The 19,889-nt window shown below is 37.5% G+C and overlaps 1 protein-coding gene across 1 annotated transcript in view; it reads right to left on the bottom strand.

The window, feature by feature from the left end:
- Nucleotides 1–817: 817 nt before the first annotated feature.
- The window catches only part of ACBD3 (acyl-CoA binding domain containing 3), a 39,317-nt gene continuing 20,245 nt past the window's right edge, over nt 818–19,889 (bottom strand). Inside the window, exons 2-8 of the mRNA XM_072647694.1 lie at nt 18,542–18,683; nt 17,623–17,763; nt 14,433–14,591; nt 12,568–12,742; nt 7,575–7,761; nt 6,137–6,421; nt 818–3,226 (exon numbers count right to left, since the gene is read on the bottom strand). Coding sequence (XP_072503795.1) covers nt 3,021–3,226; nt 6,137–6,421; nt 7,575–7,761; nt 12,568–12,742; nt 14,433–14,591; nt 17,623–17,763; nt 18,542–18,683 — 1,295 coding nt within the window. The 3' untranslated portion in view covers nt 818–3,020. The remainder of the gene's footprint in view (nt 3,227–6,136; nt 6,422–7,574; nt 7,762–12,567; nt 12,743–14,432; nt 14,592–17,622; nt 17,764–18,541; nt 18,684–19,889) is intronic.

The following is a 19,889-nucleotide window of genomic DNA, read 5'->3' as shown; positions in this document are numbered from 1 at the left end:
AGAGACAATAATTAAACTTTGAAAAAAATCTACCAAAAACTAAGTCAAATAATTCTAGTTGTAAATGTGAAGTCAAGAACCAGATTCTAAAACCAAAGATTGAAAACACATTCAACAGAGTGACTATTCCCAGCTGTTCTGCTTCAGATGATCTCTCTCCTCCCTCACCAACTTCAGCTCCTGAGTAGCTCATGTCTTTGGTGATGATCAAGTTCTTCTGGAGGATAAGTAAGTATCTTCCAGTCCTCTGACACTCCACTGGGTGCCTGCTCGCTAACAAAATGTTGTTCTGATATAGAGTTAGGGGGCTGGCATAATAGGCATATGTTTATTATAGCATTACAAATTATTTTTAGTAAGTGTCTTCTCAGGCTCCAAGCCAAAATAATTGCTTCTCTCATAAAATGGCAGCCACCAACAGGTCCTCTACAAACACCAAACCAACAGACTCAACTAGCTCCTGAACTGGCTGCATGGTGTTTCAGAAACAGGTATGCCAACCTAATCATTTTATTTCGCTCAACCTCCATGTAACAAATGGAAGTAGGTTAAAATGTCCAACTATCTCTCAGAAAAAAAAAGAAAAGTTACTCTGCAATCACTAGAACCAAGGAAGGTCTATTTTAAATGAGTCAATTCCTGGTATTCCAGATAACACCAAAAAGGTGTGCTCCCCTGCTTCTTAAATGTCAACTTTCAGAATCAGCAAGTTGGCTGCCCCATTTCATGTTCTATTTCAGAACATTCTTCACATGTCTCAGGTAACAATATGTGTGCACAATTGTGAAGGAGGAAAAAACTGTTTTAGAACAAAATGTTGAACAAAGGCAGTGCTTTTAATCAATAAGTTTGAAAAAATTAAATCTACTTGAACACACAAGCATAATTTACAGCAGAAAGGAAAAGAGTTGGTCAGAAAAGAGGTTTTTTGTGTGTTGCTTTTTTAAAAAACTAGGCCTTCTTAAAAACAGAAAAGGCCCTTTAATACATTTCTTTTTGTCATACCTGAATAGGGAAGTACAGTACTAATACTTCAGAAAACAACCATATTTTTTTTTTAAAAAGTCAAGCAGTTACAAGTAAATGTATTTTAACTGATTAAATATATTAAAGTATTTTTGAAATTATATTTGCACTGTTCTAATCCACAGCCAAAGGGAATAAAAAAAAGTTTAAAACTAAAAAGTTTTGACGTGAACACGTGATGAACTGTTGTCATTTAAAGCAATTTATGCTGCTCCCAAGAACAATGATATTCTATGAGCAAGACAGCCTCAGTGTGGGTGAGGTCAGATTCTGTAATCAAATCCTGGAAGAAATATATTAATGTCTGCTTTTTTAAAATGTTTATTTTACATTTTTAAATACAGAATTCTTCTCAATAATAAAAAAAAAAGCAAGAAACTGCCTAACCCCATTGGTTTTACATTCTGTACGTACAAGAGAGCAGACTGCCTTCAAAATGTTCTGGATGTAACAGCAGTGATAGCCATAAGCTGGTATTACGTTTCTGAACCAAATTCAAAAACCTCAAATTAAGCATTGTGGGGCTACTTAGGAGAAAAAAACCAGTTGGTCAATGAGGAGAGAAAAAAGTGAGATATATGTATATATATCTATCTATATACACAAAACCAAGGATCAAACAGAAACAAACCCAAACACGTAAAACTCCAAGTGTCCCCATTAGGTATTGAACTGTACAAATTGCAACTAATTAATGGAAATCCTTCTTCAAGAAGTGATTTATGGTTTTTAAAAATCCATATATTTCAAAAACATACATTAACAGTGTTAAATGTATATTAACATCTGTCTACATTACATTTCTCCAAGGCTCCCTATACTGGTCAACTGCTTTCACAAATACGGACCAGACAAATCCATATTTGCTTCAACTGAACAGAACCACAAGATGCTCCAACATCATCCATGACAGACATAATGCAGATTAAAGCTAGGAGACTTTAAAATTTAGGTATGTGATGGGGCATTTCAACTTTCTACCATACTTAATTCTAAAGTAGAATTACATAGGATTTGTGCACAAGTGGTACCAAATATGAGAAAATGAAGCGGCAGTGATTTATCAGTACAACCTGAATCCCCACACACTGAATTATATACTAAAATGATTTAAAATATTTAAATGCCCCAGGTATCAATTTGCATTTACAAAATACAAAGCAAGATTACTGAACTGGGTAGAAAACTGGGTTTGATATTTGACATAAAAAGCCAATCAAGCCAATTTATTAACTCTTTTTTGCTACTGGTAGTCAGTTTTGGGCAGAAATGGGAAGCCAGTCAGCTGAGAGACAGCTGACTCACTAGTACCACCTATGTTGGTACTATAACTCATTCATCACTCTGGTTTAACAAATTCTAGCATCCAATTCTTCTAGAGAATCCTTCTTTGTATCACTTTGGACTAACCAAATATAAAGGTGATCTAAGTCTTGCCATTTGGATTATGCAGAAGAGACGGCCAAAGAGAGACAAGTTATTATAAAAACTGCTTTAGGTAACAATTTTGAATTTCTAATTGTACCAAAAAACCCAGACATTTCAAAACATAGCTATAGTCCATTAACAGAAGGACTTCAAACTAAAAGGCAATTCAACTGTTAGCAATCACAAAGCACATGGAGCAGGCAACAGTGGACTAACCTTCAGCCAAATAGGGTTCACACTGGGGCATTTCATTTAGTAGGTTTGAGGGATTTAACATCTGTAACTCACGTAATTTCAGCTTAAGCACCATCCACCAGTGACTCTCTTGGTTAACCCCTAAGTGCTGGATGAGTCTGGAGATCTCTTTTAAACACCAAAGAATTCTTGTAATAATAATAACAGGAGTCTTGGGGGTAATCTTGACTCTTTAAGAGTTCACAGACTGCCAGACCAGAACCAAATGGGGTAAACACTGACTCTAACGCTCTGTAATGTTAGAAGAGATTCCCAAATAAAAGGCCATCTTCTGCCCAGCCCAAGCCTCAACAGATATTGTAACACCACTTTTATCTAGTATAATAGACTCTGTAGTAGACTACTTTTGATCTCCATAAAGAATATGAGTTGTCGAATTTAAGTAGATAGACTCCTTTCCCTGGGTACTGATGGCTGCCAGCATATACTTCCTCATGACAGTCTCGTCGGTACACAGGTACAATTTCATCTAGCTGAGGCTTGTTGGACTTCCTTCTGGCTTTTTCTTCACTGTTTTCTGTTAACAAAAAAAAAAGAAGAAAAAAAGAAGAAAGAAAAAGAATGAAGATAGAAAATTTTCATGGATCTAAAAAAATCATATCTACTTCAAACAATTCAACTAAAGTGGTTATCATTTCCCTCAATCCATACTAGAACTATGGAACTTGGCAGCACATTAGTATAGTTTCTGTGTTTTTATGCCATTTCTACCCTCTTTACCTTAGTCTAATCTCTTTAAATAAAAGAAAATAAAAGCACCTACATTAGTGACCCTGAGAAAATCACTTTAGTTGTTTAGTGCTTGGTTTCCTTCTTGATAAAACAGGGAGCCTGGAATTCTAAGCTGCAGGGGGCTAGCTACTCCAATCAGATTGCATGAGTCATAAACACGGCAACTAGGTGGCACAGTGACAATGTTGGACTTGAGGTCAAGAAGTCCCAAATTCACCTCTTGGTATAGATATTTAACTACCTTGTGACCTGGACAAGTCACTTAGTCACTTAATTTTTCTGTGTATCAAGTGTAAAATGGGGATAATAAGAGCATCTACCTCCTGGGATTGTTGAGAGTACAAAATCATATTTGTAAAGAGCTGCATAAACTTTAAAGTCCTAAATAGATATCAGCTACTATTAATACAACAGGGGAAGGGAATCACCAAATTGCCTAAGGATGGATAAATGGGCCCAGGTAAAAACATGGAACAGGTCAAGACTACTATTGTTGATCAATAGTGGGCCTGGGCCCCAGCCCCTCTATTTGCAGCTTCGGTATGACAAAGGGAGAGCTAGTCTTTTTTTTTTTTTTTAAATCAACTCAGGAGGGTTAGATTAGTTGATCCCTAAGGCTCCTCTCAGCATGTACAAACTTAGTGTATATTACCTAAAAGACTAAAGGAACCTGAACTTACAAGGCAATCGTTTTCTATGATGTCAATATAAAAAGCAGGTTTTTAAAAGCATGAGGGCCAATTGGCAAAACCTGTAAAACCTGAATTCTCCAAAAGCATATCAAATTTGCTTCACTGCAGGAAAAAAAAAACTAAACTAAAATCGAGCTCATTTGCAGATGAGAAACTTTCTATGTCCTTGTATGTAAGACACAAGCCCATTAACTGAAGATCTGGATTTAGGATAAAGGTTTTAGACTATACATCACCACAATAAGCAAGAAAAACACCTTTTAATCAGTATAAAAACTGTTCAGAACAAAAGACAAAAGGGGAAAGTACAAAGTAATACAGGAGAATGGTCCCTTGGACTAAAACATATTTTTAAATATATATATATATATATATATATTTTGGGAAGAGACACCTCCTACCACACTCTGCCTACTGTTCAAGCCTGCCTGAATAGGTCCTGGGTTATCTAAATTTTAAGGCTTCTTTAAAAGTGCACCATCGAGGAAAGGATTTGGTGATTTCTTTGTCCTTTCAGACATATGTATGTATGAGCCCAGATTATAAGGAGCAACAGACATACTTAAAGGTTAAAAAGAAATCCACCATCATGATATAGACAATTTAATCAACAAAGTATTAAACTGTTTTTTAAAACGCAGCTTTTATTTGCTAAGGACTTTGTGATCATGCACATGATAAATGATGTGTAGCGAAACTGAGCCAGCACAGGGTAATCCAACTAGCAATGGACTCAAGACTCAGGGTACTGAAATTCAAATTCTAACTATCACTTCCTCCCTATATGACCCCAAGCCAAGCATTTCACTCCTCTGTAAAAAATGAGGAAACCGGACTCAGTAATCTCTAAGGGCCCTGACAACTGCAAATCTGTAGAGGAGTACCTAAAGTACAACAATGTATTTTCTTATGAGGCTGCAGAATTAAGTGAAAGAATAGTAAATGTTTTTTTTGCCTTACACTTTGTCTCAAGAAGTGTTCTTTAAACTTTAATGTTCCATAGGAATGTTAACCACCTCAATAAATACTTTATAGAATACCCATGATATCTGGTGATTCATCAGGGAATGCAAAAGATGATAATACTAAACACTTTAAAATGCAGTTGCCGTTCCAATGAGCAAACACTAACATGCCTACATGGTGCCCAGAAATGAGTGGAATTGAGTTTTTCTAGGAAAAGGGAAGTGATGAAACCAAGTTGTTAACTACTTAGTAATGCACATACAGCACATGATTAAAAGATCTACTAAACCCAACTGTGTGCTGCCCTCAGGGTTCCTCAGCCAGCTCTATTTGCAGACTCCATGAATTTCAGTGTTCAGATCTCCCTGCTCCCTTTCTCCACTCTCTCCTTCAGCACTACCACTCACTCCCAAGGCTTCCCTTTCCTCTACAGAAGACTCCTGCATATTAATCTCCAGAAGAGAATTCAAGACTGAGAATCATGCATTTAACTTAAAATACCCAAAAGATGTCTCCATCAGGATATTCCAGTGGCACCAGCAACTTTACATATTTAAAACTAAGCTCATCTTCCACTACTTTCTGCTGTCCAACCATCCTTCATGCTGGTGCCACATTAATCTTTTAAGTACACATATCTGATTATGTCACTCCCATGCACAAAATCTTTAAATGACTCCCTAATGGCTATGTAATGAAGTTTAAATTCCTGATTCCAGGTCCTCCACAATGTGATTTCATCCTAACTTTTCAGTCCTTTCCCATACCATTCCCTTCCCTGTACACTGTGCTTCTGCCAAACTGGGGAAGTCATTTTTGTCCATATTATGTACTATACCATCCCTCCCTTCCAATGCCTTATGTTCATGCTGTTCCTTATACCTGGAATTCTTTCCCACCTCCACCCCCACCCCTCAGCCTCTGCCACTCAAAAATACATCTCAAAAATCATGTCTCTTTCTGTCATGTTTGCCAAAGATTTTTATAACATATATATTCTTTTATTTTTAAGTATAATTATGAAAAAGCTACTCTACCTTCATCTTCTTCATCATCATCACTGGATTCACTGACATGCACACTGACGTTAGTATTGGGAGATACTGTCCATTCAAAAAATACCCCAAACCCAATGTCATAATTGTCTGTTGCAAACTCCCAGAAGAGATAAGATCCTTCCTCATGTGTAGGTACTCGGACAGTGACTACTTCTCCTCTGCCCACCGTAATCACTGAATCTGCATCCTGCCGAATCTTCTCTTTAAAGTCTTTGATCTGAGGTCTTGTCCACATGGAAGGTGCAGCTATTACAGGAACAGATTCTAGCAACAAGAGAACTCATAAAAGTTAAACATGTATTTATATTTAATATCTAAATAACAATATGTGTTATATAATATCTGTATTCTAAACATTACTTTGACAACCCAGGTTTACCTACCAACCTAGTGATAAGCCTCAAGAGTTACTTCTCTTCCTTCTCCTCCTCAATCCCATGGAACTGTTTCTTTGTAGGCTCAATATATTGAAACTACCTCAATATTATGGGCACACAGAAGAAGTCATGCAATATCTCAATTCTCATCAATCCTTCCTTATCAAATACAATTCACAGTCTTATTTACAACCGGTTTTTACACTTCACTTATAAAAGGGACTTCAGCAATAGCATTTCCAGGGTAATTCCTGAAGTCTCATGAATAACTGACGGGGCTTTTAACAAAGAAAGGAAACTAAACACATGGAGATAAACTTACTAGGGGTTGGTTGATAGTCTAAGGAAATCTGGATTGGATTTTAGTTTGCATAAAGCAAGGAAATAAATCTATCTCTAAAAGTTTTAGAAAGTGAAAACTCAGAGGAAACCTGACAAATTTCTTAGAGACTGAAGTGAATGGCAGAACAATGGATACAAAGAAGCAGAGATATACCCTGGACTTTGGGCAGGCTTTCCATATTCAATTATAGAGATTTTACTCAAAAGATCCCTTGTGAAGATATTGATAGTGCCTGTTGGTAAGAAGAATGGCACACCAATGCATCTCTAAGGATCTTTCGATGCTACTTTCTATGAAATGTTCCAGAGAGAAGCCATAAAGCATGCTTTAGTTCTTTCCATTACAGTCACCACATAGCACTATTATTGCTGCTGTCCTCATCATTCAAGAGGAATATATGCCTGGGATGAGATGTCTATCACACAATATTATATTTTTACCTTTAAATCTATTGGATAAATAACACGATCAAAATCACATAAAAGAGAGAAATTAATTTTAATTTATTTCAAAACTCTTAGAGACAAGTCTACTGGATGCAGTATGTTTAGTTTATAAAGGCAAAAAATGCTGCTCAATCGACCACTGTTAATGCTCTCATGGGTAAATATTCAAATATGTTCAACTCACCCTCGTGGATTTCTCATATTTAGAGTCTTAAGTAGGAATACTAATATATGCAAATTCCTGGTAATACCTTTTGGTCCATTCTCTAGGACTTCCTCTGAAATTTCTGGTTCCGGTTCTTTTGCAGAGCTGTCTGGGTGAGGTTTGGCCTGTCCATTGACTGCAAGCATCTCACCAGGTGAGGCTGCATTCACCTTCGATGCTGCAGGCAAAGCCGCTCCAGTTGTTGCTGCTTCGTGCTGCTTCTGCAATGCTGCCTATAATTCAAGAAAAACATAAAATGTGAAGAATGACTCTTTCATGATACGATGCAACCCTTTCAACAAAAGGGGAAAATGTAGAAAAGCCTGAAACACCTACATATTATTTTGAAATCACCTGGACTAATAGCAGTTAGCAGAGACTACACAATACACCTAACTGATAAAAGCTGTTTGAGTCTACTAGAACTTGTACTCTTGGGGAATATATTTTTTTCAAAATGTTTTCTTTCCAGAAGCAAATATCTACCTACCCCAAATAATTATTATGTTAAATTTGTAAAGAGTGCAAGCGTCAACCCAATCCTCCAAAAAGCACATAAAACAACGTATCAACAACATGTTAGGAAATTTTTTAAACTAAAGTTTTGTTGTTGATGAACTATATTATTCCATACTAATAGGAAACTGCCACCAATGTAACAATCAAGGGATACCAAAAAAAACTATCCCTTCTAGAAATAATGTATTTAGAAATAATGTATTTAGTTTTTAGAGATCATTCAATAATCTCAACTGGAAGTTATCAGGAAAACTACCACGTTCAAAGAGTACTAGTATTAGATTTGGAGCTTGAAGAGACCTTGGAGGCCATCAAATCCAACCCTCTTATTCTGCAAATTAATAAAGTGAGGCACAAAGAATTGAAATGATTTATTCAGTTATATAGCTAGCAAAAGTCTAAGCCAGGATTTGAACTCAGGTCTTTGCAACTCCAAGTCAATGACTATCAAATACATTACACTACCTACAGAATATGTATTGCCTTCAAGAGCCAGGAATAAGGAGGCAGACAAAGGAGTGACAGCTTTTGAATTTAGTTTTAATAGGCAAAAGGATCTCAGAGATCTACTCTAACCTCTCATTTCATTTTTTAAACAAATTTAATTTTCACAAATATCTGACCTCTCTCCCTTCTCCTCATCCTCCTTTCTCACCAAGCAAGTAAGAAAAATAAAACAACTGTTAACAAACAATGCATAATCAAGCAAAACAAATTCTCTCACTGGCCAAGTCCAAAAAAATGTCTCCATCTGCACTCTGAGTCCATCACATCTCTATCTGGAGATAATGAAGCACGTTTCATCAGAAGTCCTCTAGAATAATGGTTGGCCATCATGATCATTCTTTCTTACAGCACAACAGTATTCCACCACACCCCCACCTTATGGGCATTCTCTCCTTTTCTGATTCTTTGTCACCAAAAAAAAAAGAGCTGCTGAAAATATTTTTGCACATATCTAACATCTCATTTTACATATAAGGAAACTGAAGCCCAGTTAAATGACTCTTTTCAAATGACTTACCAGGAGTTTATCAGTGTTTTCTAGTCTGTTGTTCTAGTATGCTCTAGCATTCTCCTCCAGGATTTTGGTTTTTTCTATATTCAGGAAGGCTTTCTACTCATTAACTGAGAAACTGTTTACAAAAATTTGCATGAGCAACTTTACAACTGTAATATGATTTTACAAAAAGTCTTTTGCAACATTAGATGATGCAACATCTGATTTAAAATTAAAGAGGAATCATGAATGAAATGACTGTTTCTTACACATTTTAGCCAGTCACACAATACGAGAATTTAGAAGGGCTCTTAGAGGCCAATTTAGTCTCATCTGTATCTGAACAAGGCCAAATTTCCTCAACTATAAAATGGAGATAATAATTAGTCACACCTACCTCACAAAAATGTTGAGAATCAAATGAGATGTTATGTAAAGCAACACAAAAACACACACACCCATACCCATGCAATTTATCTTAATGCCAATTAAAAAAAAGAAAGCTTTAAAGAATGGAAGCTACAAATGAAAGAAAACTGCTCAAAAATATTTTTTCTCCTATAGCTATTAAAGTATGTATGTAAACATATACAACAACTTCAGCTATAACACTTGTCTGTAAATGTAAATTTGTTCCAGTACAATTAATATATTAATGAACAAATTTAATAATGCAACTTTTGAGTTTGCTTCTACAAGATTTCCTCTACAATAAAAAATGAAAATGCAGAAAAACTGTACCACTTCACAATTACTCAAAAAATGAAACCCTTCAAAAAATGCCCATTTCTATGAGGAAATTTCAGGTCTTTTTCCAAGTTATAGTTCCACATTTATGTATATCTTCTGATGCAATAGAACTGTGGATGGAGGAAGGCTGGTCCAAACCTCTTCTCTTTTTGCTATACTGCAGCCCCAAGGCCCAGAATTATTGCTTGAGCAGCCCAGGTCCAAGGCTACAGATGCAGTCACTATTTATTGCAGTATCAATGCATTTCTTACTCATTTAACATGCATAAAACTATGCTATTATTTTTTTTATTAGATTGCTATCTTTTTTACACGTTACTGACAAAATATTTGCGTTATACCTGTAAGCCCATTTCTTCCACAAGCTCTGTGATTTTCATTGTATGATTTTGTAGAGCTAGGTTGGGGAACATATATTACCATGTCACAGTTGGGACTAGTATGCCTAGTATGCATATTCCTCCAAAAACACAACTTGGAAATGGAATGAGTTTTCATTTTGCATCTACCACTTTTCAAGACAAATCAGTGATATCTTGTAGTTTTCATATACATCAAACATGTAATTCATAAACTAGATTTCAGGATATGATTTTACAAGGACTCAAAGGACATGCCAACTTACTTCATTCTGTCCTCTATATTCTTGCTGTCAAGTCTGTTAAATGTCAGAAGAAGAGAATTCACAAATTCTGTGTTCCAAAGAATATGCTATACATTTGTAAATTTGTATAACTCTAACCCTATGTGCTTTTGTGCTATTTTAGTAATAAATAGGAGGAATATAGCCTCTCTAGCTTCATTCAGATTCGTTGCTCATAATTGTTCTATCACAGCTAAAAGAAATAAAAAACGTAGCCAGCAGATGAAAAGACTGTAAGGCAAAGTCTCTAAGAGTTGGTGGAGCTGTCAAGAATCTGATCTCCACATGTATACATTTCAAAATCCCAGGGCTATCTCTTTATCAAAATAAGGCCTCAGAATTGGGGCTTCATCTCATCCCTCTACTCATGCTAAGTATGAGGAAAGGGAGGGTTCGGTTACCATCACTTTTTTAAGACTGGAAAACTGAGGTAGAGAGAATCACTTGAAGTTTAAATTATCTGCTTAAGTTCCTAGAGATTCTGGCAGAGGCAGTACTATAACTCTGGCTTCTAGTCCAGTGCTCCTTCCACAAGAGCTTATTTCTAGCCCAGCGCTCTTATGATACACTATAATGTGATGTCCAATGCTCCAGAGAATACTGCCTCACAATCTACCTACAACTATCAGGCCAGATGGGAGCTTCCAGTCCACAAGCCAAGGCCAAATCAGGTCCCCAGGCAGCATCATTCACACTTATAGCCACCAGGGGAGGGAGGAGGAGGCAATTTCTGCTTTCAGCCCAAGTGAAGGAGATACAGGATCAGAAAATCTACAGTTGCAAGAAATCCTTATAACAGACCCCAACATTCCTCACTTAAAAGAAGAAGTCTCCAATGAAATGCAGAGGCAACCTGGCATAATGGGTGGATGAGGGCTTACCTTCAGATTTTCCCTTAGACCCCAGTGAGCTAAGTGACTTCAGGTAAGTCATTTACTCTCTCTCAGGTTCAGCATCCTCATCTATAAAATGGACCTAATAGTAATACCTACCTCATAATGCTGTTGTGATGATCAAATGAAATACGTTTACCGAACTTTGCAAACTTTAAAATACTATATATACTATACTATAAAATGTTAACTAGTTATTATTCAATGATTTGTCTAAAAATATACAGGGAACAACCAAAAAATTTAGGTCCATTCACACCTGCTCTATAACATTCTTCCCACCTCATCAGGCAGATTGTCTTGACTGGTGGGCAGTTCCTGGACTGTCTGGCTCCTGGGGGTTCCCTAGTCTAGGGATTGCTGGGATCCTCAGGAGATTGAGGACTCATCCACACTTTGCAGCTGCTTCAGACAACACAATTTGCTGGTCTATACTGATCCCAATTTATACTCTCATATCAATACCCACTGTCATTGTTTCCAGGTTGTAAGAGACGATAAAAGCAACTTCTGGAGGCATTCTTTTGTCAATTTAACACTCATTTTTAAAAACTAACAAAACATGCTACTTCAAATATATTTTGCTTTGTAACTGCCCATGAAATCACATCTACAACCTGGCCAAAGGTAACTCGAGGTAAAACTAAAGCTCCCTTTTACCTTGGATCACAGCGTAAAGTTCACTAGTATTGATCTAGAGACATGGCCTGGCTCCATGATTTTACAGGCAGGTGAGCTTCAGGTGAGGAAATGCCCTCTACCATGGCAGATCAGCATCTTCTCTACAAGCCAAGGGTCTTGAGAGAGCTGTCGGAGGCACCAGGAAGGTCAGGGACTTGTCTCAGGGTCACACAGCCAGCTTGAGTCAGAGTGAAACTTGAAGTCAAACTTTCTGGGCTACGAGGCTAGCTCTCTATTCTCTATGCCATCAAAATTATAACGGATAATTCTATGGTGCTTTAAGGTTTACCAAGTGTTTTACATAGATTATTTCATGTGTTCCTTTCAACAATCTCATGAAAAATATACTACACTAGAGAGATTATTTCCTTTTTACAAATGAGGAAATGAAGACTCACAGAACTACTGAGACTCAGAGGCTGGAGTGGAACTCAGGCCTCCCCTGATCCCATCTTGCTGGAGCATGCCGTCTCTCAGCCACTCCATGCCAGAACGGCTCTCTGCCCCAATCAACCTGGACGCTCCCTAGCACTGCGCTCTGAGGCTAGCGTACCTGTTGCTGCGAGAGCTGGACTTGATACAACTGCTGCATGTACTGCTGATAATGCTGCTCTTGCAGCTGGCGAATGAGAATCTGCTGCTGCTCATAGTTCCCTGGATACTGCTGGGCCGCGTACTGCTGGAACTGCACAGCAGTCTGGGAGTTTAGTGCTGCCATTATCTGTTGCCTAAAAATGTTAAAAATAGACCAGGCTGACTACAAAGGACTATTTACTATGAAAGGCAAGTCATGGTTATATTTTAAATTTCACAACCCCTTTGAAATGACCAGGCCAGTTATGCTCATTAACATGTGCCTCTGGCCTAGAAGAAATAAGGCACTGAACCTACAAGTGTCATAAACACTGTTTCTACAAAATTTTAGCTAACGTTCCAAAGAAGTATGCCTTGGTGGGATTTCTTTTTTTTCATTTTCAACAGAGCCTGCAGTTTAATTGTTTTAGGAACTCTTGGTGAAGAACTCCCTCTATTAACACAGACTGTGCCCTGCTCTGAAACTTGTAGTCTTCGACAGACTATGAGAGAGTAGCCTGGGGAACCAAGAGGTGAAATGACTTGCCCGATCAAACCGGCTTAACCTCAAGCCTTCCTGCCTCCAAGGCCAACTCTCTATTCACTAGACCACATGCTGCCTCCTTTTGTAGGCGCTTTTATACAAGACAGAAAGCAGCATGAGGATAAGATTCATTATTAGGTAATCGTGGTGAGGATTATTAAGTACAGGTAAAATCAGTGAAATTTTGTGGTTCCATGGGATTTTTAGGCCTACCTTAAAAAGACCTCACTGCACTTCACATTTCATGTAAAACTTTTTATAAAAAAATTACCTCTCATTATAGGTAAGTAAGATTTAGAGTTGGAAGAACCTTCACAGGTCATCTAATTCAATTCCCTTCTTTTACAGATGAGGAAATAGAAACCCAGAAAGCTTAAGTGACTTGCCCCAGGTCACAAGAATAGTAAGTTAACAGTAAAGATTCGAACCAAGGACCTCTGATTTCAAAGCACTGCTTCTTTCTACTATCAAGCTACTTAGAACCTTGCAAAAAGTTATCTGGAATGTTTTCATAAACTGAGAGTTATATTCACCAGAAACCCAGAAGCCACCCAGGCACACCAGGGCAGTCCCAGATGCTATGATAGACAGCGTCAGTGCTCCCTACTTTACTAATATAAGGACAGAAATGGACATTCATATAAAGGATCTTCTCCAGGTCCTCTGATCTCAAAGTACTCAACAGTTTTCTTATGATACCAATGAAAACATCTATCCATGCCTTATTTCTCCCCATTATATTTTCAGGTACTTGAAGACAGGGACTCAGGGTGGCAGGGTAGTTAAGAATACTGGATGGGAAAACCAAAGACTGGGTTTTGAATCCCAGCTCTGTCACTTCTTATTTTTGTGACCTTGGGCAAGGCACACAACCTCTGTCAGCCTCAGTTACTTCATCTGTAAAATGGCCTCTTTGAGCCTCAATGATCCCATGATTGTATCGTATTTATCTTTGTATTTCTCCTTGAAATTAGTCAAATTTACCGCACACAGCAGTCATGCATTCAATGCTGAATGAAAGTGTCCGGAAAGGCCAGAGGTAAGGTAGGAGAAATCCTAGTAGCTCTCTATGAAGAGAACCCCACTGATGCCTAGAGGTGGAGGTCATGACAGATGTCACTGCACCCCTTCAGGGCCAAGCCCTTAAAGAGGAGGCTCTTTTTTAATCATTAAGTTATCACTGGTACAAACTGCTATCAACCTACAATAACAGCACTGCTCCAAAGCACACAAGGAAGAGCAAGCCTCTAATGACTGACTTAGTAACCCACTTTTAAATGCCATCTAGGGAGGAGGCTTACTTCTGCTGCTCTAGCCGCAGCTTCTCCTCCTCTATTCGCCTCCGTTCCTCTGCTTCCCTTTTCAACCTTTCCGATTCTTCTTGAATACGTTTTTCTTCCTCCCTTTGCAAACGTTCTCTTTCTTCCTTTTCACGACGCCTTTGCTCCTCCTCTTCCTTCCTACAAGGTACAAAAAAAAAAAAAAGATAGAATGAGTATATTAAAATGAAGCCCTCCCCCAATTTTTTAAAAGAGAGATGACTGAGATTTCTGGTTCTACAATTGTGAAGGTATATTCTGAACACTTATTTATAATATTAGACAATATGTTTCTGATGAATTTAACAGAAAAACTAATATGAGAAGACATTTGTCCTCAGGTATTACTATGGACCAATATGTCACTGATACAATACAATCACTACCACCCCATTGTCACCACGTTTATTTAGTGCTTCAAGGTTTGCAAAGCACTTTACATGTCATTTCAATTGAGCCTCACAACAGCCCTGTGGGATAGGTGTTAGATTTACCAAATGAGGTTTGCACAATGAATAACATTTAACATCAAAATGTAATTATGCATATCTGTAAACATATTATAATGACACCTCATTTGCCCCAAATCATCAAGAAATGAGCTGTCCTGCTTGAGTTAATTTTTCCAGATATGTGAAACTTATCTCCACAAGCGCTAAAAAAAAAAAAAAAAATCACTTTTCCTATTTTGAACTATCTGAGATTAAAATCTAAAATGTACCACAACCTCCTCTGTCATTTTCGTATATAGCATGCTGAACATAATTTAACCTAGTATTGATGACTGATCATTGACCTGGGTTCAAAACTTGCCTCATTAACTAGTTGTGTTACTACATTGTATGTTACCTCATCTCAACCAGGCCTTCACTGTTACAAAACAATCTTTCTTTTCTTCCCTGATTAACTGCATCACACTCTAAACAGCACCAATTACAAACCCTCTCTGACTCTCAAACCTCTAACACCATCTGCTCTCTCACTGTTCCCTTCTCTAAGCTCTCAGCAGAGGATCTTGCCTCCTTCTTAAAAAAGCCATCCATGCAAGCTCCTTCTTTTTCCCTCCACACATCTACAAATCTCACTATCAACTCCATCTTCTCCTCCATTGCTGGAGTCTCTGACAGACAGCTCTTTTTCTTACCAAGGTGAGCTCCTCCACTCATGCTCTTGGATCCAGTCTTCTTCAGGAGTTTGCCCCTAAGTCATTCCCTTCTTCATCTTCAGTTCAAAAAACATTTTAAATACTAAGTGTGCCTTCAATCTCTCCTTAGCCACTGGTTCCTTCCCTATCATCTGCAAATGTCTAGGTCTCCCTCCTCCCTAAAAAACCCCCATTCACGTAACTTAGCCATCCCCACAAGCTTTCATCCTACAACCCTTCCTCCTTTCACAACCAAACTCCCAAAAAGAGCATGTAAATTAATTTCTTCTATTTCTTCTCACCCTAAACTCTCTTCTTAAACTACTGTATCTGTTTTCTATCCCTACCCCTTACCTGATACCCTGTGCAAGACCACCAAAGAATTCTTTCCTGCAAAGGCCTTTTCTCAGCCTTCATTCTACTTGATCTCTCTGTTGCCTTTAACACTGTTAATCACCCCCACATAAACACCCCCTACCCTTCCTCCTGGATACTCTCCACATACCTGTTTGGCCTTTCTCAGAATCTTCTTTGCTGGATCATACTCTAGTTTCTATCTATCCCCATGTATATTATACCCCTTCACCCACCCACCTACTGCAAAGGTTCCATCCTATTTTACTTGTCTCGGTATACTTTTTCCCTTTGTGGTCTCATTAGCACATACTAAATTACTCCCAAATCTATAGATGAGCCCTAATCTCTCTGCATTACCAACTACCTGCCAGAGATCTCCACCCAATAAATATCCTAAAAGCACATCAAAATCAACATATCTACAAGAACACTCATACTCCCTCCCTTCAAAGGAAATTCCCTCTTTCAAACTTCCCAACTTCCTTTGAGGGGATCTTTCCAGTCAGCCAAGTTCCCAACCTTGGGATCAATCCATGACTTCCCTTTCCCTTCCACATACATTTGAAGATGAAAAGTCTTATCTATTCAACTTTCTACATCTCTTAAATGTGCCCCATTCTCTCTATTCACACAATCTATACTTTAGTTGAGACCCATCACTTTTCACTGAAATAATTGTAAAAGTCTCCTAATTTGTCCCTCTACATCTAGTCTGCCCCATATCTCCAATCTATTCTCCTGACAAACTGATATTCATAAAACAAAAATCTATGTCACTCTCGCACTCAAAAATATTCAAGAGCTCTATATTGACTCTGATATAAAATATAAAATGCTCAGCCTGGAATTAAAAACTCTCCAAAATATGGCTCCCAACAGCCTCTCCATTCTTATTTCATACTAATTAAATTTATCTGCTAGCTACTTCTGCTAGCTAAAGAAGCATCCAGCCTCCAAGATGATAAGATCAGAAATCTAGAGCTAGAAGGAATTTCAGGGCCAACTAATTCAACCCACTTATTTTATAGTTGAGGAAACTATGGCCCCTCATATCTAGAATGCACTATTTTCACCTATTAGTACAGCTCAGGGGTTACCTTATACATAAAGTCTTTCCCGATTCCCCCACTGTTCTTGCTTTTCCTGCTTAAAATTATCTTGTTATTTTTCTGTATTTTATTTATAAATGTCGTTCAGAAGACTATGAACTCCTGAGATCAGGGACTTTTTTTTTTTTATTTTCATTTCTCTAGCCCTTGAACATGGAAGGTACTTAACACATTTTTGTTTTAAGTATTAAAGGCCTTCAACATTAACCAAACCACGTCAACACGAATGAACAGCCCTACTATTCAATATTCAACATTTCTGATAAAGAGTGTGGTAGTTGTGTGAGCAAGGTGGTATGCAGATCCAAATGAAAGTCTTCCTAGGATAAAAGTTTATAACGAAATTACTGAAAGGCTAAATATCAGAAAAAGAAATTTGTCACCTCCATACCTATAGTTATGGAAAACCAGAAATTCAAAACACAAGTTCATTCTAGGAAAAAGAAACAATTGCAATACAGTGAGATCTTAAAGAAAAAGTGATCTGACATAAAACCAATGTGCCTTCGAGCAAATCATCCTTCTACAGGACTGGGAAAGAACTCTGCGCCTGAAACTTCACCTTTTTTTCTCTTGTTCTTGCTTCTCTATTTTATGAGATGTGACATATGTTGAAAAAAGATAGCAACATCTATTTAGCAGCTTGACGAACTCTAGCATAGCGTCCTCTTTAGAGAGATTTCCCAGGGCTGCCCATTCTTTCCTGTAAAAATTAAACAACAACAATCACCATCCCTCCTTAAAGGTAATTTTGTTTAACTTAAAAATATAATCCTAAAACGAACAATTTCCAACTATCACTAAAACAAATCCCATGGAGTGGGTAAAAGGAAATACTTTGCTTTGCCATGAGAACCTCAACCCCCTCCCACAATAAGATCTTATATTTATTTACTAAAATAACTTACTATTTACCACATTTGCTAGTTCATCACGTTGCACACACCCTAAACATAAAAGTACACTTCAGGTGTCAAGCTGCTTTCATCTAGAGAGCTACCATAAGGCATATCTTAAACAACAATTTTTCATGGGCAAAAAAAGTTACCAGGTTTAATTTTTCTCATCTTGTATATATAATTTTACTATACTAGGGTTTAAAAAAAATACATAGAATATATTTCCTGTCTGTCATAACCTTGTTAAACAAAATCAAGGTCTGAGAATTGGGATGAGATCTTTGACATTCAACAATGATAGCGTTATTAAAATGAAAATAACTTTTAAAAAGTCTGTTCCATAACTGTCAGGAAAAATCAAAAGAAACTATACTTGTCTTATATTTATTCTTCCACAATATCTGGCCCAAAACATCTCCAAGTCAAATATCTGAGGACTTCAGAAAATAGAAGTAAAAACGAGTTGACTCCAATACATTTTCTCAGCCACTGAAAATAAGACAAACTCCTCTCCTAGTCAGATTGTTTTGGAGCCTTCACTGTCATTTTCATTAAATTCCTCAAGCAGCAAATCCATGTTACCTTCTGTCATTCCCCAAGACATCAAAAAATCCAACCTCAGGATAAGTGTCTGGATTACACGGACCCCAAAGAACCTGCTTGTACAGTGCCACAAGTTTGAGTTTTTCTTCATAAGTCGGATGAAATGCTTTGCCATCTTTATCTGCAAAAAAGCACACACACACACACACATACACAGACAAAATATGATCCCAGATTCTAACTACATAAAGGACAATATACATACACCAAAAGAAAGGGGCAAATGGACAAAGACAATGGAAGGAGGTAATGGGAAGTAGTTTCTAAGTAATAGATAGCTGCTTGCTGCAGGTCTAAGATTAATTAGTTGTAAATATAAGCTTAATTGGTTTGTCATTGTTTGAAATTCATAATTAATTATTTTTTAAAAGGAAATTGTGATTTATAATAACAATATCCATTGTGTTCAGCAATCTGTACTAAAATCTCTCTACAGGAGCTATGCCACAAAAATCACTTTACTGTAGCTAACAAAACAAAGTTTTTCTTTAACTTTAATAACTAAATATTAATAGATAAAACCTAAAATAGACCCCCCCACTCACCTCTACTCCCAATACCATTCTTTACTCTAGAGAACAGTGTCATAGCTGTGTGGCAGTATATGTGGCTATGGTCTATATACTGAGAACAGTCCATTTGCCAATGGAGCAGCTAATCAACAAAAAAAGAACCTGTGAAAGTTAAAAGAAGTTTGATCGAGGCCTTAAAAACAACACAGAATTTAAAGATTATTTTGAAAACACCACTTCTGAGTTAAATGAATAAGCACTGTAAGTCAAGAAGATATAGAACTGTGTGGAAATACACCTAAATGAGAAGGGAAAGCAATGGGAAGCACGTATGGGTTTGGACAAAAAGGTGGAACCACGATAATATGGTGGGATTAGGTTACATAATATAAGGAAGAAAGGGATGTGTTCCTGACACCGAAGCAGGTTACAGCTGTGATGCAACACTCCCTATCTTCTGAAGCTCCCTGTCCATTCAAAGCATCTGATAAATCCCTGACTTGGCTTTTGAGGATTCTCTCACTTAAAAGGTGTCAGAAGCAATGATGTAAACTGTGACATTAGAACCAAAACTTCCAACCAGAGAAGAACTGGCTGAAGAAGGGAATAAGAAAATCAGCTTACCCTAGACCTTGCAAAGACAGATATAAAAACCACGTCCAAACAATACCCCCTAGACTTCCAGGAAGCCAATTTCAAAAAGTTCAAAGAAGAGACAGGAAGGATCCCCCAACTAGAAATTTTAAGATGATAGTTCAACAGAGAATACACTCTTCTCTAATCCATCCTCCACACAGCTGCTAATGTGGTATTCA

The sequence above is a fragment of the Notamacropus eugenii genome, chromosome 2 (genome assembly GCF_028372415.1).
Source record: "Notamacropus eugenii isolate mMacEug1 chromosome 2, mMacEug1.pri_v2, whole genome shotgun sequence".
In the NCBI taxonomy this organism is placed as follows: Eukaryota; Metazoa; Chordata; class Mammalia; order Diprotodontia; family Macropodidae; genus Notamacropus; species Notamacropus eugenii.
The sequence above is the reverse complement of the archived record's forward strand: the minus strand, read 5'-3'. Positions and strand labels throughout refer to the sequence as shown.